Genomic DNA, 26362 nt, shown 5'->3' with positions numbered 1-26362 from the left:
CCACAAATAAAGAGGTTATAGCCCCACTATATTCTGCCTTGGTCATACTGCATCTGAAGTATTTATTTAGCTATGGGAGTAAACCCCTCTGAATCCAAGGAAGACTGAAATGATAAATATACTGGAGGAAATTATATTATAAGATGATCAGGTAAAGGAAACTGGAAATATTTATCTTGGAGAAGAGAAGGCTTAGTAGGGAAGTGACAACTCTATTTTAATCAATCAATTATTAAGTGCTTATTATGTGACAGGCATTATGCCAACCACTGGGCATACAAGGACAGGCAAAAGCATGCAAACAATTCCTGCTGTCCAGGAAGTGACATACAGAGGTGACCATATATAAATGAATGGGTACACATAAAATGCATTCAGAGAGTGGAAGGCCTCTTGTAGAAGGTAATGTTTGAGTTGAATTTACAGAAAAGTCAATGTTATCAAAAGGCAGAAGGGAAGAGAGCTAGAACATTCTAGGCATGATTGAGGGGTAGAAAAACAAAGTCCTATAGTGGGTAGCCTTTGAGTTGATTCTTGAAGGGAAGCTAATCTGCAGGGACTAGTTCTATATAGTGTTTGCCATTGCCTTTGGAAAAATGATTGTTCAAATGCTTCATGGTATATATTCTTAGATTCTCCAATTTCCACGTCTTTGTACTGGCAGTCACCCATGCCTGGAAGGCACTCCCCTTTGACTTCTGCTTTATAACATCCCTGTCTTCCTATAAGATTCAGCTAGCAATTGTCTTCTGTATGAAGTCTTTCCTGATCCTTCCAGTTAGTAGCACTCTCCTTCCCTCTCTGACTACATTGTGTTTCATCTCTTTATATATATGCTATATTTTTACATATAATTGTTGTATTTACTATTAGACTGTAAGCTACTTGAGAATATGGATTGTTTCATTCTTTGTATTTCCAGCACATAAAACAGCTTCTGGCATACAGTAGGTCTTTAGCGAAAGTTTTTTTAAAAATTGATTTATATTTCATATGTGACATAAAGCACTTCATATGTCCACTCCTATCATAGTTTGCCATTAGTTATACCTGGGACAGTGCTATAATCGTGAATAACTTTGAAATTCTTATTTTATATAGGCAACCCCCCCCCTCCCCATTCTAGTTCCCATGATGGATTTACATGTAATTCTGAGTTGTGATTATTGGGAATAAACAATGTAGCTGGTTTACACATTAGGTTGTGTTTTTACACAGTCTTAGGTTCAAGTGTTCATGCCTGGCATCTTGAAAACATACTTAAAGGAGGAGGCGATTTTCTTGAGCTCAGCTAGCTCAGACATTGTCTGCAGTGGGATGCAGTTGCTTGGTCCCAGATGGAACAGCCTGGCCCATCTTTTTCTTCTTTCTGAAATGCTTTTACAGGCCAACCTCCCCCTGCTACAACGGGAGCTCCTGCACTGCGCAAGGCTGGCCAAACAGAACCCTGCCCAGTACCTCGCTCAACACGAACAGCTGCTCCTGGATGCCAACACCACCTCACCTGTCGATTCCTCAGAGCTGCTTCTCGATGTAAACGAAAACGGGAAGAGGCGAACTCCAGACAGGTGAGAGGAGCCAAGAGAAATCCCCATTAGGGGAATGACCCAAAAGGGTCAGATGTGGTCAGTGATTCTATTGTAGGTACAGCAAACATCACAGATTCAGAGTTAGAAGGGTTCTGGCAAAGCCAGCTGATTCTAAGGGCTGGGTTACCTGGAACTCCTGATACCTAGAGTTAAGACAGACTGTTTACCTTTGGTTCACTTTTAACAGCAAAAATTATTATAGTTAAAAATGCATGCATAAATCTTATTATATGTAATGTAATATGCATTCTTTAACATTTTAGGGGGAGGCTTACTCTTGATGTAACGGATAAAAGCACTGAATGCAGAATTAGTAGAAACCTGAGTTTGAATCCCAGTCAGGATGCTTATGAGCTTTGTGACCATGGACAAGTACCTTGAACTCATCTGTATATCATTGTTTTCCTTTTGAATAAGGAGAATAATACCTGTAATACCTTACTAATGCAATTATTGTGAAGCTCAATGAGCTAAACTATGTAAAGTGCTTTGAAATTTTAAAGGCACTTTTTAAAAGGTTACAGTTATTGTTGCAAAATTGTCATTTTTCTGGAGCATTCCATCCTACCCACTTTTACAATCCTTTCCCTTTTAACTGTTCAGACTTCCTTTTTTTTTTTTGTTCTTTAGGGTACTTCCAAGTCTTATTTTGACCTTTTGTCCTCTTCTCTCCTATATGCCCCTTATACCAGCAAAAACACGGTGACTTTTAACTGTGAGACTGTATGTCAGAAGGAAGATGCTGAATGGAAGGGATTTTCTTTGACCTAAGACATTGATTCTCTTTCCTACATATTTCTATTGAAAGGGAACAGAATGGTTTAGAGGGGCTTATAGAATATGACATTATTCTTTCTTTATTTTCTTTATTTTTTGTTACTGCACAAATCACTCTCATTATATCATTGTGTCTCATTGGAAACAGATATGTGTGTGTGTGTATATATATATATGTGTGTGTGTGTATACACACATATATGTATTAATATGATATGTATATCATATTACTGTTCCTCTATACTTCTGCCAGACTGTATTTTCCCTGTATGCAGTCTTTGTTTTGCCATCTCAATGCCTTTGATCATCTCTTTATCTTTAACTGTATCTGTTGAGATCCTGGCCATTCTTCAAGACCAAATTCAAATGCCACCTTTTTCTCTAAGTCTTCCTGATTCCTCTCAATTTCTCTTCCCTCAATCACCCTATTCCAGGTTGTGATTTTCCCTCAAACAACTCTTGTACCTGTCTTATTTATCATATTTCATCTTCTGTTATTTATGCATATATTTTTTATTCCACCCACTGGAATGAAAACTTGTTGAGGTGAGGGATTGTGCTTTATTCATTTATGCATATTAGCATAAAGGGAATATAATTGGTGAGAGAACTCTTTTGAAAGGCACAGAAGCTGTTAAACTTACCACCTGCTTGGCCACAGAGAGAGCTGTTAAAATCAACTGCTTTATTAACTTAGATTTTTATCATGCAGTTATTATCAGCACAATTTTTGAAATTTTGATGCTATTTTCAAAATTATTAGAGGTCTTTTCTATTTGAGATTGACTTCTTGCTTTGCTCATTTTAAAAGTTTCCTTTTTCTTTGAATTCCCAGCATTTTATCCAATGGATGGTACTTAATAAGCACTGAATTTTAAGTTCTAATTTAATTTTAATTTTTAAAAAGCTTTTTTTTGGTTGATTAAATGTTATAATAGAACACTTCTGACTTATTCAGAACCTGACATTCAAACCATCTTCAATTTACCATTACCAGTAATTTCTGCAAATACTATTTTCTTGATTGCATTTGAGTATGTAGTGAACCCAATACTCCCAACAACTTTGCCACTCTGATTCACAGCCCTCTTCTATTAAAAAATATTCAGTGGTTTCTCATTGTTTATCTAGTAAAGCATAAATGTCTTGAGGTTGGCAATCAAAATTCTAACATCTAACTCAGACCTACCACTTTTCTTATCCTATTTCTCTTCATGTATTTTGTGTTTCTACTAAACTAGACTTAAGTGTGTCCTGCCTCACTTATTTTCCTGTTGTTTCCTATACTCATGCATATGATTGACTACATTTCCCCTTCATCATCTTTACATATTGAAGGCCCATTTTTCCTTCAAGGCCCTACTTATATGCTACCTTAAATTTTTTTTTAATAACCTTTACCTTCTATCTTATAATTAATATCCTATTGGTTCCAAGTAAGAAAAGTAGCAAGAGGTACTTTTCCTAGAGTCCCAGTAAGTATCTGAGGCCAGATTTAAATCCAGAACCTCCCATTTATAAACCTGGCTCTCAATCTACTCAATCACTTAGTTGCCCCACTTAGATGCTACCTTTTGAAGAAGCCTTCTCTCTCCCATCTGATGATATATAGGAGCGATTCCTCAGAATCTGCTCCTACTTTGCCTAGATTTTTCCTTTGTATTCCGTGCAGATCTTTGTATGATAACTATTTTCATCTTTCCCCTTAGGTAGAATATCAGTGCAGTGGGCATTAAGGTGGTATAGTGAATATTGTTAGTCACTCCTGTTCCTCAGTTCAAATCCAGCCATAGATGCATATTTGATGTATGACTTTTTACAAATCACTTAACCCCCTTTGCCTCAGTTTCTTCATCTATAAAGTGAGCTAGAGAGGAAATGGCTGACTACTCTTGTATTTATGTCAAGAAAAGCCTAAATGGGGTCAGGAAGAGTCAGACATGATGGAAACTACTCAACAAAAACAACATAATGTAGTGGCCAGAGTGTTGGACTTGGAGTCAGGAAATTCTGAGCCTCATGTCCTGTCTCTGACACTTCATTGTCTGGGTGATGCTTTGCAATTCATCTAAACTTTCAAATACTTGTTTTTCTCAAATGTAAAATATTTGGGAGGCATTGTACTAGATGGCCTCTAAAATCTCTTCTAACTCTAAATTTTTGATCCTTTTCTCCATTAGAAGGAAGCACTGTGAGAACAGTCTCTGTTCTATAGATCTTTATAATCTAGCAAGGTATTCAGTAGTTGCTTAACAAAATGTTTAATGGAATGGAATATGAGAAGATCCTTAATGCTAACAATTAGGACAATATTTTCATGATATCCAAGGGAGGAAGCTAAATTATTTTGAGCATAGATTATTCCTCAATGCTACATTGATTGAAAACCTATCATGTCACCTACAGATAGAAGAATGAAGAAGGCCACCAAAGAATTTCAGAATTGGACAGGACCCTAGAAGCCATCCAGTGCAATTTAAGTGTGAATTACAATCCTCTCTATAACACAGCCAACAAGTGGCCATTCCTCTTTTTCTTGAAGACCTCTAATGAGAGTGATTATACTTCCTCCTGAAACAGCACATTCTATTTTTTTATAGCTCTAGTTGTTTGAGGATACTTTTTTTTAATGTTATTTCAAAATCTTTTAACTTTGAACAGTTATTCTTAGTTCTGCACTTTAGCCCCTATCAGAAAAATTCTAATCCCTATTTCATATACCTTTGTTGTAGTTAAGTCATTCAATCATGACCACCTCTTTGTGACTGTCCAGGGGTTTTCATGGTAAGCATATTAGATTGGCTCACCATTTCCTTCCTTGGAATTTTTTTTTAAGGCAAACTAAGGTTAAGTGGCTTGCCCAAGGTCATACAACTTCTATAAGTCAGAGCCTAGATTTGAACTGAAGCTGCCTCCAGTTTCATATGACCTTTCCTCAAAAACTTGATGCTGACAGCTATTGTGAACTTTCTAAGTCTTCTTTTCTCCAGGCTAAAACTGTTTAGCTCCTCCTCCCAATCATCTGGGGGCATGATCTTTAGGACCCTCATCATCTTGGTCATTCTTCTTTAGTTGACTGTATGAAATGTGGCACCTAAAACTGATTACAAAATTCCAAGTATGCTTTAACTAGGACAGAGTACACCTCCCTTGTTTCAGGTTCTTTACCTTGCTTAATGCCACTGGTGATCACATTAGGGTTGTTTTGGTTTTCTTTCACATTCACTTCCTACTATTGATTGAATTCTTAATCCTCAGATATTTTTCAAGTGAACTTTTGAGGCACATATCCTTTATATTGTATTTGTGAAAATCATTTTGAGGTTAACTGGGTTTAAAATTTTATATTTGTCTCACTTAAATTTCATCTTACTATATTTGAATTTCTATCCTAATCTTTCAAGATCTTCTTGAGTTCAATCAATTTTCCTGTATATAATCTACTCATCTAGTTTATGTCTAATACTACTTTCATAAGTATGCCATCTGTGACATTATTCAAGTCATTGATAAAACTGCACAGAGTCAATCACAGATCCTGTGACTTTCCCCTAGGGACTTCCTTCCAAACTGCCATCAAGTCATTAATGACTATTCTTTTGGTATGGTCATTTAACCAACTCAGGAGCCACCAAACAGTTCTTTCATCTAACTCATATTTACCCAAATGGTATGAGTATTCTACTGTTCCATTGGGAAAGAAGATAACATAGTTGACACTTGAGAAAGGTATGGAACAGAAGATGATGAGGCTATTAGGCAATCAAACTAAGTATGAGTGTGCTGTAAGCAGAAGTTATTTCAGAGCAGACAACCTAAAAGCATCGTGGTTTGGAATTCCCTCCCTCTTCTCCAATGATCATAAGCAGCATTTTCTATTGATATGTAATTTGGATAGAGTCTTAATAAAATTTGCAAAGGGAGACCCATGTAAATGGTAGCCAAAATGCTATAGTAGTGTGAAAATGCACCTTCAATTTTACTAATTAGCTCTTCCCAAAAATGGCATTTTAATGAGAAGTGATAGCTATGGGCACCACTATCTATGCATACAATCATATAAACTTATTTACAGTTCTTGGGAAACTGAGAACTTTTTTTTTCATCTTACATGAATGATCACTGAAGTTAAGGTTTATTTGGTGATCTCTGGGTTGAACTTAGATCAATGGAATGCAATTCTAAAATATGTGGTATGAAGGCAAGTTGCTAAATGAGTCCCTCTCTTTTCCCCCTGCCCCCTTAGAGTTAGGAGGAGGGGTGATGAGAATGTGTTGTGTAAATACATTTGTATCTTATGGGAATTTGAACAGATCCAAGAAAATATGGTCCTCAACAGCATTTTTTTGCATACATTTTCTGCATCTTGTTTGCATATGCATTTTCCCTTTTGCTAGTTATTTATCTGTATATCCAAATCTACAGTATGAAATTTTATAGAGTATAGAAGTGTCTGACAGCAAAGCTTTTTTTTTTTTTTAATTTTGTTTTACTGAATGTTTTGTTGGTGCATATGGTCTGACATGGATGAGCAGCCACGGTGAGATTTTGGAGTCTATTAAACTGGCTCATTAAAAAGATCAATCTGTTTCTGCAATAACACTGGGAGCCGTCAGTCACTGACAGAGGGAAGAAACTGACACCTGAGGAGGAGAAAACACATTTGGGTAATTTGTTCCTGACATGTCACGGACAAAAGTGCTCCCTTTATTTTTGTTTACAGCTTTGGAGGCTTCAATCCTGAGATTGCTGTTTTTAATCTATTAGGCAGTCTTCAGCTTTTGGCAAGGAAGTTTTGGCAAATTGAATCTACTTCTGTTTTTCTTTTCTTAAGTAGGAAAGTGACTGGTTATGTTTTATTTAACAATTATTGTTATTTATGGAGAAGTGAATCTCTCTAGAGGCATTGATGAAAATGGTTTTCTCAGTATGAAAAAGTGATATTTGATCTATTTTTATTTTGCTCTGAAGAGGGGGTCCCTGAGCAGCTGTGCTGAGTTCTTGGCACAGTTGTAGACTATTGTGAACCCCGAACTGCAAAAAAAAAACTAATTAAAATTTTTTCATTCCCACGAACATGTATTGAAGATTCACTCTGTGTCAGACTATGTGATAAATGTTGTAGGGTTATATTGATGGAATGAATTTTTCTCAGGAAGCATAAAAGTTAATCTGCCCCTTTATTCTAAAATAATGGAGGTGGGGAATAACTAAGATATAAAATATAATTTCCATGTTTTCTAAACAGATGAAAGGTAAATTATTTGGTTCCTTTGCCATTCTACCTTTGGAATTTGGAGAACATAAGCCTGTAATTTTTTTTAAATGAAGTGAAAAGTTCACAAGAGGTGAAGGTGAGAGGTTAAGAATACTCTTTTAAAACTGTTCACTGAGATGACTTATGAAATGCATCATTTCACTTCCATGAAGATTTGGGAAGTTGGGTGGAAAAGCAGTATACCATGTCAAGTTTTTATAAGACCTTAGAATATAGAAAACTATTTAGGGTTTCCTCTCTTTCCCCTTCATCCCATTTCTGGAATGAGTAGCAAAGACATCAGAGAAGGACTACTTGCTTTTTTTTTTTTTTTTTTTTTTTACTACTTGCTTTTTTGCAATAGTTGAAAACAAAAGATTTTTTTTCTTCCATTCTCATCCTTAACACTTTGTTTTGTACTCATGACTTCTTTGTCTCACTTTCTGGTCAGGAAATGATTCTGAATTTCTAATAACTTAGGAGAGAAGTATTTTTCTTTTATTATATTTAGATTATTTGAAATAAGTAGTAATTCCTCTATGAAACATCTTTTCCCCATAAACATACATTTTAAAATGCAATATTTCCTCATAATTCTTCTATTAAATATTTTTTTGCAAATGTGCATCTTAAAATACTGCCTTTCCTTCTAACACCTGAATACATTAATTTTATTACCTAGACTGTGAATTTGGAATAGTTTCATTAATCTCCTGCAAAAACTAAAGATGGTTCTTTAATAGGACTCCTTTGGATTCCTGGAAGCATAAGTTGGAGAGAATCTCTGGGTATCTACCTTAACCTCATTTTACATGTGAGGCAATTGAGGCTAAAATAGGTAAAAGTATTACTTTAGAGTTATATGGCCATTGTTTAAGCCAGATTTGATTCTCTTATGTAATTGAAATTTAAATATGTATATAGTAAGACTAAATAATAGCAGAGAAACATGATAAGCCAAGTTCAAATAGTAATTAATTCTAAAAGATTTATCCATAATATTTTTTGGGAAAATTATACATATAGAATACTCATTATGGTAGCTAACATTTATATGGCACTTTATATACTTTATCTTATTATATACTCTTATCCATATTAGCAGAATGCCTGTCTACTTACACAACTGTCATTAGTGCTATGTTAAAGAATTATTAAAAACTCCTTACTAATAGAAAACACACTGGGGATTGGCAAATTTCTTGAATTAATGAATAAATTTGAAAGTGGAAGGAGGGGAGCAAACTAGGTGGATAGAAAGTCAGGCATAGAGATGGGATAACCTGTGTTGAAATCTGGACACAGACACTTCCTAGCTGGATTACCTTGGGCAAGTCTTTGCTTAGACCTTACCACTCTTCTGTTTTGGAACCAATACTTAATATCAATTCTAAGATACAAGGTTTAAAATAAAAAAGGAAAAAGAAGGAAAATGGAGGCAGGAAGAGGAGAAAGAATGTGGCTATTTGGAACTAGAAGCAAGTATTTGAATTAGTTAGATTTAGTGTTCATAGCAGTATCTCTTAAGTGGTCATTGGATTGCAAATTAGTGATCACTCCATACTCTAGTTCAGAAGATAATGTAGCCAAATTTTAGGCAAGAATGCTGGGCATCTTCTCTGCAACTTATTATCTTCAGGAATTGCCTAGAGTGCCACATATCTTGAACCAGATTAAAATGTAATTGAGAAATATTTATTGAAATAAAAATTGTAAATAATGTTTATATGTAGTTTTCTAAGTCAATGTGCATCCTGCAGGGATTCTTAAGTACAATTTAATGGAACCATGAGTTTTATTTAATTGGCCTAAAATCTCAAGATGTGACTTGCCCAAGGTCTTTCGGCCAACATACAAAACAGGTAGCACTTAAACTCACATTCTTTTGATTCTGAAGCCTCTGAGAGAGAAAGCAATGCCATGCTCATTTTTTCTATGCTCCACTGAGTTTATGAATGAAGTCAGTTTTGATATGAGGTATTGAAAACTTGATTATCTTTTCCTATACCATTAATTCCACCTCCACATTTATTTCTATAGCACAGTATAGTAATGATCCTAAGTTAAATAGATAAATTAAATAGCACTCAATATTTGTCTATAATATTTTGCCAAAAAACTGCTATTTTGCAGAAAACTCTTATTGAACATTCCTTCTGATACTTGCTAATAATCAAGAATTTGGATGGATTGTGGTTTTTTAATAGGATATAGTCGACTTTATTTCCTTTGATTCATTTTTACATTGTCCTTTTAACACAGAGAAATGGCCAATATGAAAAAGGATAGATTACAAATTGCAGTCATTAATTATGGTCATTAATAGCAAAATATAAGAGATGTAACTTATACATAAAAAGGAACAATATGGTATTGTGGATAGAAGGCAGATTTTTAGAGTCAAGACTTGTTTTTAAGTCATTTTTGCCACGTAGTGATTGTGATCCTGGTAAAGTCACTTGATCTCTCTGTGTCATAGGCAGCTCTAAGCCAATAAGCTATGGAAAGAAAAAGTGTTTCTCTGTATCAGAAGAGTCAGGTTCTGTGTTTAAGAGTTCTTCACACTGATGAGTAATTGCTTTGGAACTTTCCTTCTTTCATCCCCCTCACCTTCTCTATAGTGCATACATGCATGCATACACAAAGACATAAAAAAATACTAAGTATCTACTGTGCCAGGCAGTAGTGAAACAAAAAAAAAATCTGACATCCAGGAGCTTCTCTCTTTTGGTCTTTGTAGTATACACATATATGCATACGTATCCACATACCTTCAAGTTTAGTGTTTTCAGTAGTTTTACTATTTATGCAGTTTTAATATTGCCATTTAATTTCATATTAGATTTCACTGATCTTTCTAGCCTATTGAGATCTTGTTGAATATTAATTTTATCATTTATTATTATTATTATCTAACAGAATTCTTTCCATCTGCAAATTTGATAAACATAATATTTTGGTCTTCCTCCAACTTTTTTTAAAAAAACTTTGTATAGAACAGGAATCTGGATATTTCCCTACTGTATATCCACCTCTCATCTGGCTGACATGAATTTGTTATTTAGTACTTTTGGAGTGTGGTCATTTAGCTAGGTCTGAACATATACTGTGGGATAAGAACTATACCATGCTATTCTACCACATACATCTTTATCCACTCCTGTAACTTGAAAGACTTTATTGAGTGTTTTGCTGAGATTCTGTTCTGTTTTGTCTGTGACATTTCTCTAAGTTTCAGGTCAAACGATGTAATTTGAAAAAGAAATAAAGTTTTATTATTTCTGTTCTAAAGATAAGGAAACTGAGGCACAGAACTATTAATTAACTTGCTTAGGATCATACAAATAATAAGTCTCAGATGTTCCATGGCTTAAATTCTAGTTTTCTGACTCCACTGTTTTTTGACCATTTGCTGAGGGCCACAGAGGGGACAAGGGCCCATTGAATCCATGCAGAATTGAATCCATACTGCTAAGCACGACTACCTAATCTAATAATTTGTCCATTTTAATAATCTATTCTAGCTCTTGGTCAGGGATTACTATCAAGCCTGCTAAGTTTCAGAATCATCTTTGTTTCCCTTTTTGGAAATTGGCAGAGATTTTTCTTGGCTCCAGAACTTTAGCCCCTCTTAATTAAAAAAAATTCCATCTAATAATAATTATGCTTATCTAATTTTTTAAGGTTTAAGAGAACTTTGTATGTAGTATCTCATTTGAACCATATCAATAGTTCAACAATCATAATGCCATGTTCTTTCATGAGCCTGGTTTGTAACTTGTTTGAGGTGAGTTAAATTCATGTAAGGTAACATAACATTTCATTCATCTTGAGTTTCAGTGCCTTATCAAACATTTCTTTAATATTCTTTTCAGAGAACATAAAGGATCATTTTGTGTTCTAATTCATTAACTAGGTTACTTGCACAGTAGTATCTTAGGTCTTTGAAGAATTGGAAAAGAACAATTCAGAGGTAGTAACATATTTGCAAAGAGCAGACTATGTCAATGATGGCCTTCATACAAAGGTTAGATGACTATTTGTTGGGTATGTTCTAGAAAGGATTCCTTTTCAGATATGAGTTGTATCTGTTACTGGCCTCTGTGATTTCTTCCAACTCTGGAATCCTGAGAAATGGGGGAGGAATATAAATCTGAAGTTGACTTTGATTAAATAGGAGAAAAAAAAAACGGAAAAAAAATCACCTTTTTTCCCTACTCAGTGTTTTGTACCACTATAGAAGATAGCAAGAAGAAAGACATATTTGTTTCAGAAATTAAGTTTAGGCAGCATAAAAAATAAGTAATTCACTCATCACCTATAGCTCTGAAGGATATTGGTCCCAAATCTTTGTTAGAATCAATAGACTTTAAAAATAGTTACTGAGATGGAAAAAAAAATTAGGTTTCCAGGGCAGATCGAGAAAAACTTCTACAAATAGAGTTCCTAGAAAGTCCAGTGGAAAAAGAGAGTCTCAAAAGCTCACTGGAAAAGGCAAGCATTCTGGCCATAAACCTTTAGCAAAAAAGGAGCAATATAGAGTCCTAGAGTATTTGACTTGTCTAGCATCATATAGCTAGAAAGTTGTCTAAGGCAGTTTGAATAAAAGGTCTCTTGGAGTCCAAGTATATTGTTCTTTCCACTGCATGAGACTTGGCCACTAGTGGTATATCGACCTGAGGGGTAGGACAGGAAAGTGGGAATAAGAAGGACTCTTAGGTTATGGAACTGTATCACTGGGAATATGGCCAAGTCAGATGGAGTGAGAAACACGGTCAGTTAATTTTAGACTTTTTGAGTTGAAATGCTTATAGGATATCCAGATGCAAAGATCTAGTTGGCAGTTTGAAGTATAAGACTGCAGTTGAGGAGAAAATGCATGAATTCTACCATGAAGAATTTGAATTTTCTCCTTTAGCAATGAGGCTTAAAAAGCAGTATGGCTAAATGTAGAGAGTAGTTTCAAGTCTCAACTCTGATCAATACTGCTTTTTTGACTTTGGGTAAAGTCACAATCTCTTAGTACTCTAGGCAACTAAAAGGTAATGACCTACATTAGTAGATGGAGTTTCCTTGTCTAGAAACTGATTACATTTAGACAGTTATAGGTCTAGTCTTTGACCCTATTTTGCCTCTTCATGGGTCTTTTTATTTCTTACTTTTTTTGGTTCTTAGCAATATTCTGAGTGTTTTTCTGAATCGCTGCTCTCAGCTATGGATTCTTCCTCTATGGATGCTATTTGTGCCTGTCTGTGCCTTCTCATCTTGTGTGATTCAATGTTTTATGTCCGTCTGTCAGCTCTCCATAGAACATCTTATCTGTTACACTGGAATCTTTGTCTGGTTCTTTTACTATTTCAGGATTGCTAGGTTAGAGTTCAGGCTGTCTGTAGTCATGGTGTTTAGGGCTAGAAAGAATGTACTAGTGTATTCATCCAGATCAACCTGATCTTTTGATATATATGAAGAAATTAATACCCAAAGAGTTTAAATTGACCAACGTTATACCATAACAGTTAATAGGATTGGCATTCAGATATGCTAACTCCAAATTTAATGCTCTTCTCAATGAAGTTTGAATATATTCAAATTAGCACTTCAAAGAGGACTTATTTAAGTATACACCTGCCTCAGATGTACTTTCATTGGCTTCATCAAGCTCAAGAAGATTTTTGGAGAGGCCATTGTTTTCAGGAGAAATGAACTTGAAGGGAAAGGTGAAAGTTGATGGTGATAACACAAGATCCTTTTGGGAGGCTTTCCAAAGCAGCAGGTCATTATATGATCTTATTGAAACCTCTCCAGTTAACTCATCCTCTCTCCGTGTCAGTCTTTTGATCTAATTCCAAGAAGTTTTAAAGGCCTATCAAGGACTTTTTGCTACTAGGTTCCTAGGAAACAAAAAGAAAATAGTACCAATGTGGTGGTATAGAATTGTGTCTATCTTTAATATTCCATGGTAGGAAATAGATTCTTCACCTTGTCTAAATAGAGGTAAGTCAGTGAATTTATTATCTTCTGGTTGACTTCATTAGCTTATCTAGATATTACCAGAAGACACCTTCCATACCTTTTTGGTCTTCCCCACAAAAAACTCTGAAATCTGATGATGATGACACTGGCCTTCTTATTCATAAAATAAAACCACATAGTGCATTTCCATATACCAAGTGTTTTGACTGTCCCCAGTCCCTACTATTTTCTACCTACTCATCTCTGACTCTTGACTTCCTTGACTTCTTTCAAATCTCAGGTAAAATCACACTTTTTACAAAAAGCTTTTCCTGTCCTTCTTTAATGCTACTTGTATTGGTTATTTCCAGTTTATCCTATATATAGTTAAAAAAAATACACCGTACCTTCCATCTTAGAATCAATACTGTGCATTAGTTCTAAGGCAGAAGGAGTGGTAAGGGCTAGGCAATTGGGGTTGAATGACTTGCCCAGGGTCACACAGCTAGATAGTTTTGAATCCAGGACCTTCCATCTTTAGGCCTGGCTTTATATTCATTGAGTTACCTAACTTGCTCTCCTTTATATAGTTTTGGTGGGTTTTTCTTTTCTATTAGATTGCAAGCTATTTGAGATCATGTTCTGCTTTTTACCTTTCTGCCTAGCACACTAATGCATAGGAAGCATGTAACAAATTCTCATTGATTTTGGTTGGTAATACAAGTGACTAAATATTAAAAGTATCTTGATTTAGGTAATACTTTCTGTTTTAAAGAAGACCTTAAAAAAAGGCATGAATTGGAGGCAATGCAGTATAATAGAACAATGGTATACAGTGAACTGAACTACATTGTCCCAGCTTTGATACTAACTAGTTATGTGACCTTGGACAGATCACTTTATGTCTCTAGATCACAGTTTCTTCTGTGACAAAGTAAGGTGGTTGAGACTCTTGGGGTGCAGAGATGACTTTTCAGGTTCATTTCATCTCTAAAATTCTGAAATTTTTGTTATCATTGGTGTAATATTAGATATGCAAGTGTTTTTTTAAATTTTCTGTATGCTTGATTTGTCTGCCATGTAAATTCTTATTTGCATGAAAATCTGGCCCAAGTTTGGATAAAAATAATGATAGGCGTAGATGAATTATTTCTATTTTTTTAATGATGTTTTGTCAGGAGAAAAATCTATCTAGTACCCAAGGACTGGAAACTTGCCTTTTGATTGAAAATGTCATCCTTCAGAGGGCAATATGGATTGTAAATCACTATCAATCCAAATAAAGTGAAGCTGTGAAGGTTAGCTTTAATGAGAAGTGAAATGGCCACTAATAGTTTTCTGATCATTGCAATGTGGCTTCTCCCTAGATTTCATCAATGTTCCGTTCTTTTAAAATTCTGAATTTAGAAAGATTGCAGACAAAATAACCTCCAGCAGAGTACATCTTGGACCCCAACAGGAGTGAGTGTCTGAACAACACTTATTGCAGGGTGAATTATGAAAAAAACTTTTTCTTTTTGTTTTTTCATCTTCAGAACCAAAGAAAATGGCTTTGACAGAGAGCCTTTGCACTCAGAGCATCCAAGCAAGCGGCCATGCACTATTAGCCCAGGCCAGCGGTACAGTCCAAATAATGGCTTATCTTACCAGCCCAACGGCCTGCCTCACCCCACCCCACCGCCACCTCAGCATTATCGTTTGGATGATATGGCCATTGCCCACCACTACAGGGACTCCTACCGACACCCCAACCACAGGGACCTCAGGGACAGGAACAGACCTATGGGTAAGATTGGATGTCCTGACATTTACAGGCACTTATTTGTTGTTGTTGTTGTTGATTTTAATTCCCATTCTTGTTTCCATTACTTATTAAATTAAAATTTTCTTCCTTCCTCTTTTTTTTTTATAGTTTCCCACAAAAAAAATTTTGTGCCCTTTTTAGCTTATGCTTATGTGTTTCTTAACCTCTTTTATTTCTTTGGTACCTTTAGTGTCAACCAGTTGAGCATTTAATCTAGGGATTCTTAACCTCTTTTTTTTTGTCATGACAGTCAGCTGAAATCTATGGACCAAATAATATTTTTAAATGGCTAAACAAAATGGTACATTTTATTTGAACGGTAGTAAAAATAAAATTCCAAATTTTTTTCAACCTGATTTCATATCAAGATATTCATATTTCATATCAAGAACTACTAATCTAATGAAAATGTAATTTTGATATATTTAGGGTTTTGTTTTATTTTGTGAGATATTAAATAGAAATCTAAGCATATATGTTCCTTACTCTTTAGAGTAAAAAAAAATTCAATTTGTTGTTTCTCATAGTTTTTTTTTTAATCACATAATTAAGCATTCTCAAAACTTATACAATTTGTACTAATTCTTCCTGGTTTCCCAAGTTCCAGAAAGCTTTATATTCCTAAAGCAGGGAATTGCATGTGATCCAGAGTTTAAGTGGATAGATGATGATAATACCGATAGCTTTTATAAAGCACTTGTAAGTCTTGTGAAGTGTCTTGAATAGATTATTTCATTTAATTCTTTTTTTCTTTCTCTTTTAAAAATTTTATTTAGAATATTTTTCCATGATTCCATAATTCATGTTCTTTCCCTTCCCTCCTCCCATCTCCCACCCATAGCCAACGAGCAGTTCCACTGGGTTTTAGATGTATCATTGATCAAGACGTATTTCCATAGTGTTAATATTTGCAATAGACTGATGCTTTAGAGTCTAAAACCCCAATCATATCACCATCAAACCAAGTGATCAAGCATTTGTTTTTCTTTTGCGTTTCTACTCCCACAGTTCTTTCTCTGAGTGTGAAAAGCATCTTTCTCTTAAGTCCTTCTGCCTTGCTCTGGATTCTTGCATTGCTGTTAGTAGAGAAGTCCATTACATTCGATTGTGCCACAGTGTATATGTCTCTGTATACAATGTTTTCCTGGTTCTGCTCCTTTCACTCTGCATCAATTCCTGGAGGTTGTTCCAGTTCACATAGAAACCCTCCAGTTTATTAATTACTTTTAGCACAATAGTATTCCATCACCAGAAGATACCACAACTTGTTTAGCCATTCCCCAATCTATTTCATATAATTCTTACAGTAACCATATGCTACAAGTTCTATTTATTATCCCCATTTTTCAGATGAGGAATCTGAGATTTTGAGAGATAAGGGATATATCCAACATCACACAGCTGGTAGGAATACAAGACAGGACTTAAATTTGTTTTTCTTATTCCTGGTCCAGCACTCTTATCTAATATATCACCTAGTTGCAAGTTTTTACCTAACCACAGATATAGTACATTTGTGTATTTAGAAATGCCTGTGGCCTTTTGTAATTCCAAATCAGAAATCAAGATATTTGGTCGAATAAGTTTGAGGCATATTATACATACTCCTTTTGCCTTCCTTCCCTGTTCCTTGCCATTCATTCCTCTTTATGCTGCTGAAGATAAGGCATATTAGTAACCACTAGGAAAGATGGTTACTACTCTGCTCTCTAGCAGAATAATTGTTTGCTGTAGTGTCAGGGAAGATTATTAAGGTAAGTTTTAATGTGAAATCAGTCCTTAAAAGGTCCATGATTTCTAGGTAGCCAACAAAACTCTTCAAATTAAGGGGTCAGTGTATCTTACCTTTAAAGTTAAGGCACATTTACCTTCTTGCTTTTAACAAATGGTGAGACCATTTTCTGGGAATGCAACTAAATAGTAACTGACATAATCTCTTGTCTAGTTCATAATAGAATAGTTCATAGTTTTTAACTTGGTTAGAATAGAATGGAAACTATTTTTTCCTGGAATCACTGTTGAGAATTCGAGAAAAACACCTTTTTCCTTAGTAAATCATCTGAGGAGGAGTTTATTGGACTATTCAGTGACTGCTATAGGGAAATCAAGGGAGAGCAATGTTCGTTTCTTTAGGCAATGTCAATTTCTTTTTCTTCAATTCTTCAAGAGTGAAGGTTACTATAAATTACTTGGGTGATCTTTCTGTCTTCCAGTTTCATCTCCTAAAGGGCACTCACTGTGTCAAGGCAAATAGTTACTGGCTTTTTTTTCTGGAAGTAGGAGATGAAAATAATGGGACTATAGTAGAGAGGCTTATGAAGTAGCAGGAAATGAAGCCATTTTTTGAATATGAAAGGTAGAACAGGAGATTTAGTATAGTATGAGAATTCAGTTAACCAGGTAGCTAAACATTTAGTAAGGGCAGCAGTACTCCTTTGGGTTAATGGTGGAGGAATGATCCAAGGATGAAAGTGAAAGAAATAGGTTTCTGAGAAGAAGTTTCTATGTAGCAACTGTTAAAACCCAGTTGAGGGGGGCAGCTGAGTAACTCCGTGGATTAAGAGTCAGCCCCAGAGACCTAGGTCCTAGGTTCAAATCTGGCCTCAGACACTTCCTACCTGTGTGAGCCTGGGCAAGTCACTTAGCCCCCATTGCCAAGCCCTAGAACCAACATACAGTATTGATTCTAAGACAGAAGGTAAGGTTGTTTTTGTTTCTTTGTTCGTTTGTTTTTTAAGAAAACCAGTTGTAGGTAGGTTTATAATATGCTCCCTAGAATTAGCAAAAGGTATTCATTCAGCTTTTGTTTAAATCCTCAAAGGAAATGATTCACCTTATCACTTCTCTGTATGAATATCACCTACTCACTGTGGAAAGGTAACCCATTCCACATTTTTAAAGCTCTGATTTTTAGGAAATCATTCTTGGGATAAAATCTTAATTTCTCCAGTTGGCTAGTTCTATCATTTACTCCTGGTTTGACTCTGTAGGATCAGATAGAAGAGTTGTAATACTTTCTTCATATAGAAAACTCTATCAAAATCCTTGAAAATTGCTCTCTATTCCACTTCGTTTCCTTCCCTGTCCCCAAAGGGATTTCTCTTCTCCTGGCTAAGTTATGCCCACATGCTTAAAGCCATCCTTTTACTGACTTGTACTTAACCTCAAACCAACATTTATATAGTACTATATGTTAACCGTTGAGGATACAACTAAAATGAATGAAAAATCCGTTACCTATGTGGAGCTATATCGTAATAGGGACTCCCAATACATAACTCTGTGTGTGTGTGTGTGTGTGTGTGTGAAGACAGAGAATAAATATTAAAGTAGTTTAAAAGGGAGGGCACTAGCATTTAGGAAATAAGAAAGAGCTTCACACAGAGTAGAGGTTCTTAACCTTGGGTCCACAGATCCACAAGGGGTCTATGTGTTTTTTGTTTTTTTTTTATAGGCTCCATTAACTTAGTTGGGAAGAATTAGATTTTTATTTCAATATAATTTTTTTCCTTTGTAATCCTATCCTATATATGTGTTTTATGCATCTAAAAACAATTTTCTGAGAGCAGGTACGTTTATAGTTTTCACCAGACTATCAAAGAGGTCCAAATCTTAGGTGGCACTTGGGCTGTGTCTTGAAAAAAGACAGGAATTTTATAAGGTAAAGGGAAGATGGAAGTGCATTGTAGGCATGGGTTATGGCAACTCCAAAGACATAGAGAAAGGATGTGAGGCAATATGAGAGATAGAGGAAAGGCCAGGCTTTTTTTGAACCACAGCATGGGAGGAAAGTATTGTCAAAAGAGATCGTGAAGATTAGATTGTGGTTAACTTGTGAAGAGCTTTCAAAGCTAAATAGATATAGAGGAAATAAAGAGCCACTGGATCATTGAGCTGGGAGATGGCATGATCATATTTGCACTTAAGGAAAATCATTTTGATAGCAGATTGGAGGATTGACTGAACAATGAGAGATTTGCAATTAGGAGGCTGTTGTGGTATGCAGCTAGATGGAGTAGTGAATAGAATGTTGGACCTGGAGTTAGGATGATTCAACTTCCTGAGTTCAAATCTGCCCTCAGATATTTAATAGCTGTGTGACCCTGAGCAAGTCACTTAAACCTTTTTTTTTGCCTCAGTTTCTTCATTTGTAAAAGAGTTGGAAACAACTGAAAACATCTGAATGTGTGATAATAATGAAGGTGAGAGATGATGAGACTGGCCTAAAGTGTTAGTTATGTGAGTAGTGAAAAGGGGATCAAATTGTAGAGATATCACAGAAGTAGAAATCTCAAGTTTAGACAACAGAATGGATGTATAGCGTGAAGGAGTATGAGGATTCCAGTATCATGTTGAATTCACAGACATGGAAGACTGTAATAGTTGTGGTGCCTTTGATTAAAACACAAAAGTTTGGAAAAGGAGCAGGTTTGGTGTAAAGATAATGAGTTCAGTTTTGGATGTGTTGACTTTTAAGATGTCTCTGGAACATTTGAGATGCTCAGAAGTCAGTTGGTGAAGACAGGATATGGAAATCTGTATCATCTGCATATACATGTTATATGTAGATATATAGATAGATATAGCCATAGAAATATTGATGAGGTTACTGATAGTGTAAAGAGAGAGAATAGTGACTTAGGGGACAGATAATGGGCATACTTTCAGTGCTGAAACATAAAAGATAGTGAGAAGAAATTCTTATGTATCTCATACTTTGTCAAAAGCCTTGCAAAATCAAGGGAGTGTCATATGCACCACATTTTTGTCTACTAGTTGAATAATTCTGCCTGCCAAAAAAAGGAAATGAAGTTATGAAGTTAATTTGACATGACTTCTTAATGATGCTTTGCTGACTCCTTGTAATCACTGATTCATCCATTCAGGCAATAGTTATTAAGTTTCTACTATGTACCAGGTACTGTATCAATAAGTGCTTGGGATAGGAACAAAGATAGATTGTCCTTGTTCCCTAGGAGCTTACAATCTAATGGGAAAACTATACAAAAGAATGCTAAAAAGCAGACTATGGTGTTCAGGGAATAAGGTACTTGGCAGTGAGACTAATATGTAGCAGGCCAGAGGTGTGTAGCCAGGAGAGAAGATAAAGAGATGGCTAGCCTGAGTGCCTTCTTCAGGGGGAGCTCCCCACCTTCCAATGAGGGGGGGAAAAGGGATCCTTTATGGGGATTAGGGTATTGAAAAGATATAGTTTCCAGGGCTGAAGTTATCTTGTCAGAGAAGGTTATTGGGGCATGTTGGAAAAGTCTAGAGGAGTGTAGTCAATCATCTCTTTAAGCAACCTTTCTTGATTTTCTTTCCCAGGAATCAAAGTAAAGCTGATCATCTAATCATTTGAAGTTCCCGTTCTCTGTGTTTTGGTTGAGAAATAAGCTCCTATATACATCTGAATAATTGAAGTTACAATTTATTTTTTTACAATAACTTATTAAAAATTGTGAAATTATTTGCCCTTTAGTCTTTCAATATCTTAGCTCTTTGCAATGATCTTTCAAATATCACTGACAATGACTCAACAATCACATTTACCTCTTCTTTTTGCATAGGAGGATTGGCCCATTTCACATAAATTTACCAAGGACAATAAGGTTCTCATTTGCTATCCACTTACTTTTCACAGGCATCCATTCCCTTCATCATCCATATCAACAGAAGTAAAATAAAAATCAAACAACTGAGCCTTCTCTCTTGTCATTTATCATTTTCTTATCTGACTCAAATTCCATCCCTGAAAGGTAACAGTTGGTTTTTTTAAAGCCATCCTTTGCTTCCCTTAGTTCATTCTTAGCTTTAGTATTTTTGACATTTTTCCTGAACTGTGCCATGCTCTTATATTTATTCTTTAGTAGTGATTATTTTTATTTTCTGTCCATTTATTTTGTAAAAATCTAAGTTGTTTAGTGAGTTTCTTGTCCTTCCGTGTCAGTCTTTTAATATAATTCCATTTTTTCCTTCTTATTGGAATGGTTAACTATATCTTCAGAATTTAATTTTTCAGCATCTTGCATCTCTTTTGGGTTAACTTCTTCACCTGTGATATTTTTATGTATGGGAACCTATATCTCTTCTTTAATCCTTTGAAATCTGCTCTCCCCATAACTAGGGAACATGTCAGATTAAGTCTAGGTTTCCTCTTCTATCCTTCACAAACTGTTTGATGACACGGTCTCTTTTACTCAGGGTTCCCATCATTTTTGCCCCTGCAACAAATTTTTCTCTGCTAGTGAGAATGAGATTCAAAATAACATTTTCTTCGTTCTTTCACATTTTGAAGGATACCATTATTATAAAAAGCAAGTCAAGAAGTTATTAGCTGCTCTGCTTTTGGCAAAGAGTGAGCTCCTATATACATCTATATAATTAAAATTACAAGCTCTCTATCTTGTCTCCCTGCCAGGTTGTGATCTGTTTCACATACTCCTCATCTGTTTCCTCTTTCAAAATAATTTATTTTTCCTTCTACTGACCTTCATCTAAATGCTCTCTATCATGCTTCCTGTCTCTACTTCTCAGACTTCCTCACATGAGTACACCTTATTAATATCCATGGGAGCCCACTAGTGCATCCATTTCATTTTTTTTCCTCTTTACTCCTAATTTTGACTAACGTAAACTCACGATTTAGGACCATGATCCAGTCATGAGTTTAATTCCATCATGTCTTGATACTTATGGCTTTCATGCTTTTTTGTTTGTTTTTAAATCCTTCTTTCTGCTTTGGAATTAATACTATGATATTGGTCCCAAGGCAGAAGAGCTAAACGGGCTAGGCAATTGGTGCTAAGTGACTTGCCCAGGGTCATACAGCTAGGAAATGTTTGTTGTCAGATTTGAGATGAGACCTCCTGTCTCCAGACCTGGCTCTATTCATTGAATCACCTAGCTGCCCATTTCTCTTATATATTGCCTTAACTTTGTAATGATTAAAAATGATAAAGGCTGATATTATGAGGGAAATTAATATTTTAATTGCCATGGCCATGTTGGTAACATATATATATGTGTGTGTGTGTGTGTGTGTGTGTATGGATATATATATATATATATATAATCGTGCCTGACTATACTTAAAAATGCCGCCCGTCTGTATCTCCACCCATCTTGGTAGCACCCAAGCGTCTCACGTTATCAGGTCACAAACCGGAAACCCATTGGATCACAGGGAATGTAGTCTCAAAGTACCCCACATGTCCACAGGAAGTTTGTCAAACACTACATATCTTGAAGCTCAATATTTCCAAATAGAACCCCAAGTGATTTTAACTAACACAATTTCAGGCTTCTGTATATAGGCCATTGAAGTCATAAATTTTACTGCTGCCTCTTTTCCTGGGTTTCGTCCATTCTGAATCTTTGGGTACTTTAATTGCCATTCTTTTTGCTTATTTACTTATTCTTAGACACTATGGCTTCTAAATTTGTGGTTATGTACTTACATAGTACCTCTCCTGTCCACCTTACTTTGAAGAATTCCCTTTGTCAAATTTGCAAGACATTCAGCAAATATTTTCCTAACAGCCTTTGTTAGGTCTATTCCATCTCTGGTTAATAATCTGTCATCCCTATATTTTAAATCATGGTCCAAAAACTCAAATCCAATTCTTAGACAACACTTCCCAAATTAATATTTCTCTTCTGTATACTTTTTTTCAATAGTGACCAAACAAATCTTTGTCCAAATGGTTTTTAGTTGCTTACTCAAGATTTCATAATTGTTGACATTACTTTTGTAGAATTTTTTCTAGTAGTGTGATTTGTGGCAATGGGAACAACCAGAATTGAATCATTTTCATCTTTTTAAATGAGTTTTGGGAAGTTTTCTGTTAGGTATTGGATTATTGTTGTAGTCAGAACTAACAGTTGCCTCAGTACCCTTTAGCAGAGAATAACCAGCTGCTACCATTCATCTCTTTTTTTTATTTGACAGTCTTACTAGATCATCTCTCACTTGTTTAGTCTATTATTATTCTTTGTAGGACAGTTAGCTTATTCTTCTTCATACCATCAACTTCCTTCCTTGATCTCTTTAGGAAGAGCTTCTGCTATTTTTTTTTTTTTTTTTGCTGTAATTATATAGCTTCTCTTTTTTTTCCCTTTGTTCTCTAATGCTCTTCTTAGTCCAAAATAGATTACATCTCCCATTTGACCCATGTTACTTCAGGCCTTCTTCTCCCCTGCAGCACATCTCCCCCAACCCCCATTTACTTCTGTTTCCTTTTTTAAGTTCTCATTCTCCCTTACCTCCTTGAGGATAGAGGAGCATTATGATGCTTAGTTTGGAATGATGTCAAACTTACAAGTAGCAAACATTATTTAATAATTAAATGCCACCAATTTCAATGCAAATGACATTCTAAATAACAAGAAAGTATTTGCTTATAGGAAGAATTATATAGTTACCTAGTCATGAATCATCCCTTTAGGGGATATTTGTCCTCAAATTGGATTCTCTCTACATTCTTAATTCTAATAGATCATTAAAGAAAAAAAGTATTGATTTGTGTGGACATAGGTAGACCCTTGTAAACTCCATGAAATTAGTCAATGTAAAGTTGACCCTTTAAGCATGGAATCAATTACTCAGACTGCCATTTTGAGTGTACAGGAATTGACATATTGCTGATCCTACTTTGAGTATGAACATCTCCCTTTTTTTTTTTTTAAACAGGGAAGTGTCCTCATCATAATTGAGTTCTGTAATAAAGTAATCTTAGTATATAAAAGAAAGTTATTTTAATTTTATAAACCAATACTTGTGCATTAATGATTTTTAAGACGATATTTTCTACCATAGCATCTAAGCCTCATTGAACTAAAATTTGCTGTTCAGTGTCTCTTTAGATTGATTTTCCTCTGGTTCTTTCCATTTTAATAGTCATTTACAGATCAATACAAGTGGCAATGTGTTCTGGAGTTTTGTACTTACTTCTACCACGTGAATAAATATAAACTTTTAAAGCATTGCAATTTTCCTGATAGAGTAAGCATTTTTATTTTATTGTGACAGATGGTTGCCATACATAAAAGGAGCAAAGTTAGACCTGTTTGTTCTTCCTTGGTTTGACAAGGCAAGTTCTTGGGCACAGAAACATTTCTCAAATGCTTATCATCAGCAGTTCAGATCAGTTCAGTGAAGTTAGAAACAACTTCTTGCTGTTTGCTCACTTGTGTCCCTCCAAATGTCAGCAAGGACTTTTAGTAGTATTGATCTTGTCTGTTGAATTTTTGGAATTTCAAAAAGCTCTGCAAGTATTTGTCCTTTCAATGATATCCTAAAATTTCTCCCTCATGCAAGTTGTTTCTGTCACATTTACATTTCCATCATTTTGCAGTTCTTTTCTGCGATGACTAATTTTAACAGTAATGCTTTTCCCCTAAAAAACACAGCCAACAAATAAGTCAACAAAAATTGCATATTTGCAAACATTTCAACTTGAAATAATCAAAACAAACAGCAATAGCTAAATACTTCTTTTTCCTTTATACATGTGCTGGCATTATGCAAATTAACAAGAAATATTTACCAGGTTACTTTTTCTCATTAGGAAACACTCCATTAAAAAAACATTTTTTTTTTTACATATTGGCAATTTTTACTAACTTAATGGAAACCTCAAAAGGATTATTTGTATTACTTTATAAAAAGAGAGAATAAAAAAGATAATTGTTTCATGTAATCACTTTTATAATTTATAAATTTTTATGACACTGAGTGGCCAAAAATAATCAAGTGGTTCATTAGCAACTGATTTCATTCTTAAAAATAAAAACAATAAATTGGGTTGCATGTGCTTTGATTTTGGCAGATTGTAAAGTACTGGTACACCTTTTGGATCCAGAGACTGATGCCTTTATTCTTGGAAATGTACCTCAAACTTAAAAGTTGTTTCTCTAGGGCAGTTATCATCATGACTATAATAACCGTCAGTATGAAATGGAAAGATCTCTGTATTCAAAGTTAAAGGACTTGAATTACAAATTAGGATTCTCTAACATTTGCTATCTTTGTAATTTTGGAGAAATCACTATCTGGGTCGAGGAATCCCTGTTCTTCTAGGTTGTATCAGTCTTTTCTACTCTAAATAGTACCCTTTGCCCTTCTGATTGGAAGGCCGAGCAAAGAATCGCTTTCAAACCTCTATTTAAAGAGATCCTAGGCCAGCTAGCTCAATTGGACTCCTTTGTACTAAATTCCATCATACCCCTGGGTTTGTACCTAGGGATCCCTACCCCATCCACATTTTCAGCTTCCTTTTGTGTGTTGTCTTTCTGTATTAGATTTTAAGCTCATTATGCAATATCTCCAATCACTTAGCACAGTGTCTAGTACATAGATTCTTTAAAAATATTCATTGACTGACCTAAAGTATCTTACATGAAATTAAAAAGTTGGTCTACTTAATATTTAAGATTCCTGAGAGCCATAAGTTTATGATCCTAAATTTAGTTTCTTATTCAGAAAAAGACTACTCAAAAACTGGCAAATCCAAAAATAGGGTTTAACTTTAAAGTATTTTAAACCTATAATTTGGAATCATAGAGAAATGTGTTGTTTCTTAGTTTTCAGTCTTATTTTTCCTGTAAATGAAGCTATTTGGGGAGCAACAACTTTCCAAATATTTTAGTAAGACATATATTTTTGTTGAACATTTTAACTATGTCCTATGGTGATGAATATTGTCCTTGAGTAACAAAACCTTTATAGCTGTGGTTCCCAAACTTTTTTGGCCTACTGTCCCTTTCCAGAAAAAATATTACTTAGCCCTGTGGAAATTAAATTTTAAAAAATTTTAATAGCAATTAATAGGCAAGATAAATGCACCTGTGGCCATCACTGCTCTCCTGGATCGCTGCAGCACCCACCAGGAGGCAGTGGCACCCACTTTGGGAATCACTGCTTTATAGTGATAATTTATTCCTCATGCTAAATAAAATTGAAGTGTAAATAAAATTCTTTTACTT

At 35.1% G+C, this 26362-nt stretch overlaps 1 protein-coding gene across 1 annotated transcript in view; it reads left to right on the top strand.

Moving 5' to 3' along the window:
- Positions 1-26362, top strand: part of RUNX1T1 (RUNX1 partner transcriptional co-repressor 1) — a 171485-nt gene that overhangs the window by 110711 nt on the left and 34412 nt on the right. The window contains 2 exon segments of the mRNA XM_044683866.1: positions 1387-1568; positions 15111-15361. Coding sequence (XP_044539801.1) covers positions 1387-1568; positions 15111-15361 — 433 coding nt within the window.

This window comes from Gracilinanus agilis, chromosome 1 (assembly GCF_016433145.1).
Source record: "Gracilinanus agilis isolate LMUSP501 chromosome 1, AgileGrace, whole genome shotgun sequence".
In the NCBI taxonomy this organism is placed as follows: Eukaryota; Metazoa; Chordata; class Mammalia; order Didelphimorphia; family Didelphidae; genus Gracilinanus; species Gracilinanus agilis.
The sequence above is the reverse complement of the archived record's forward strand: the minus strand, read 5'-3'. Positions and strand labels throughout refer to the sequence as shown.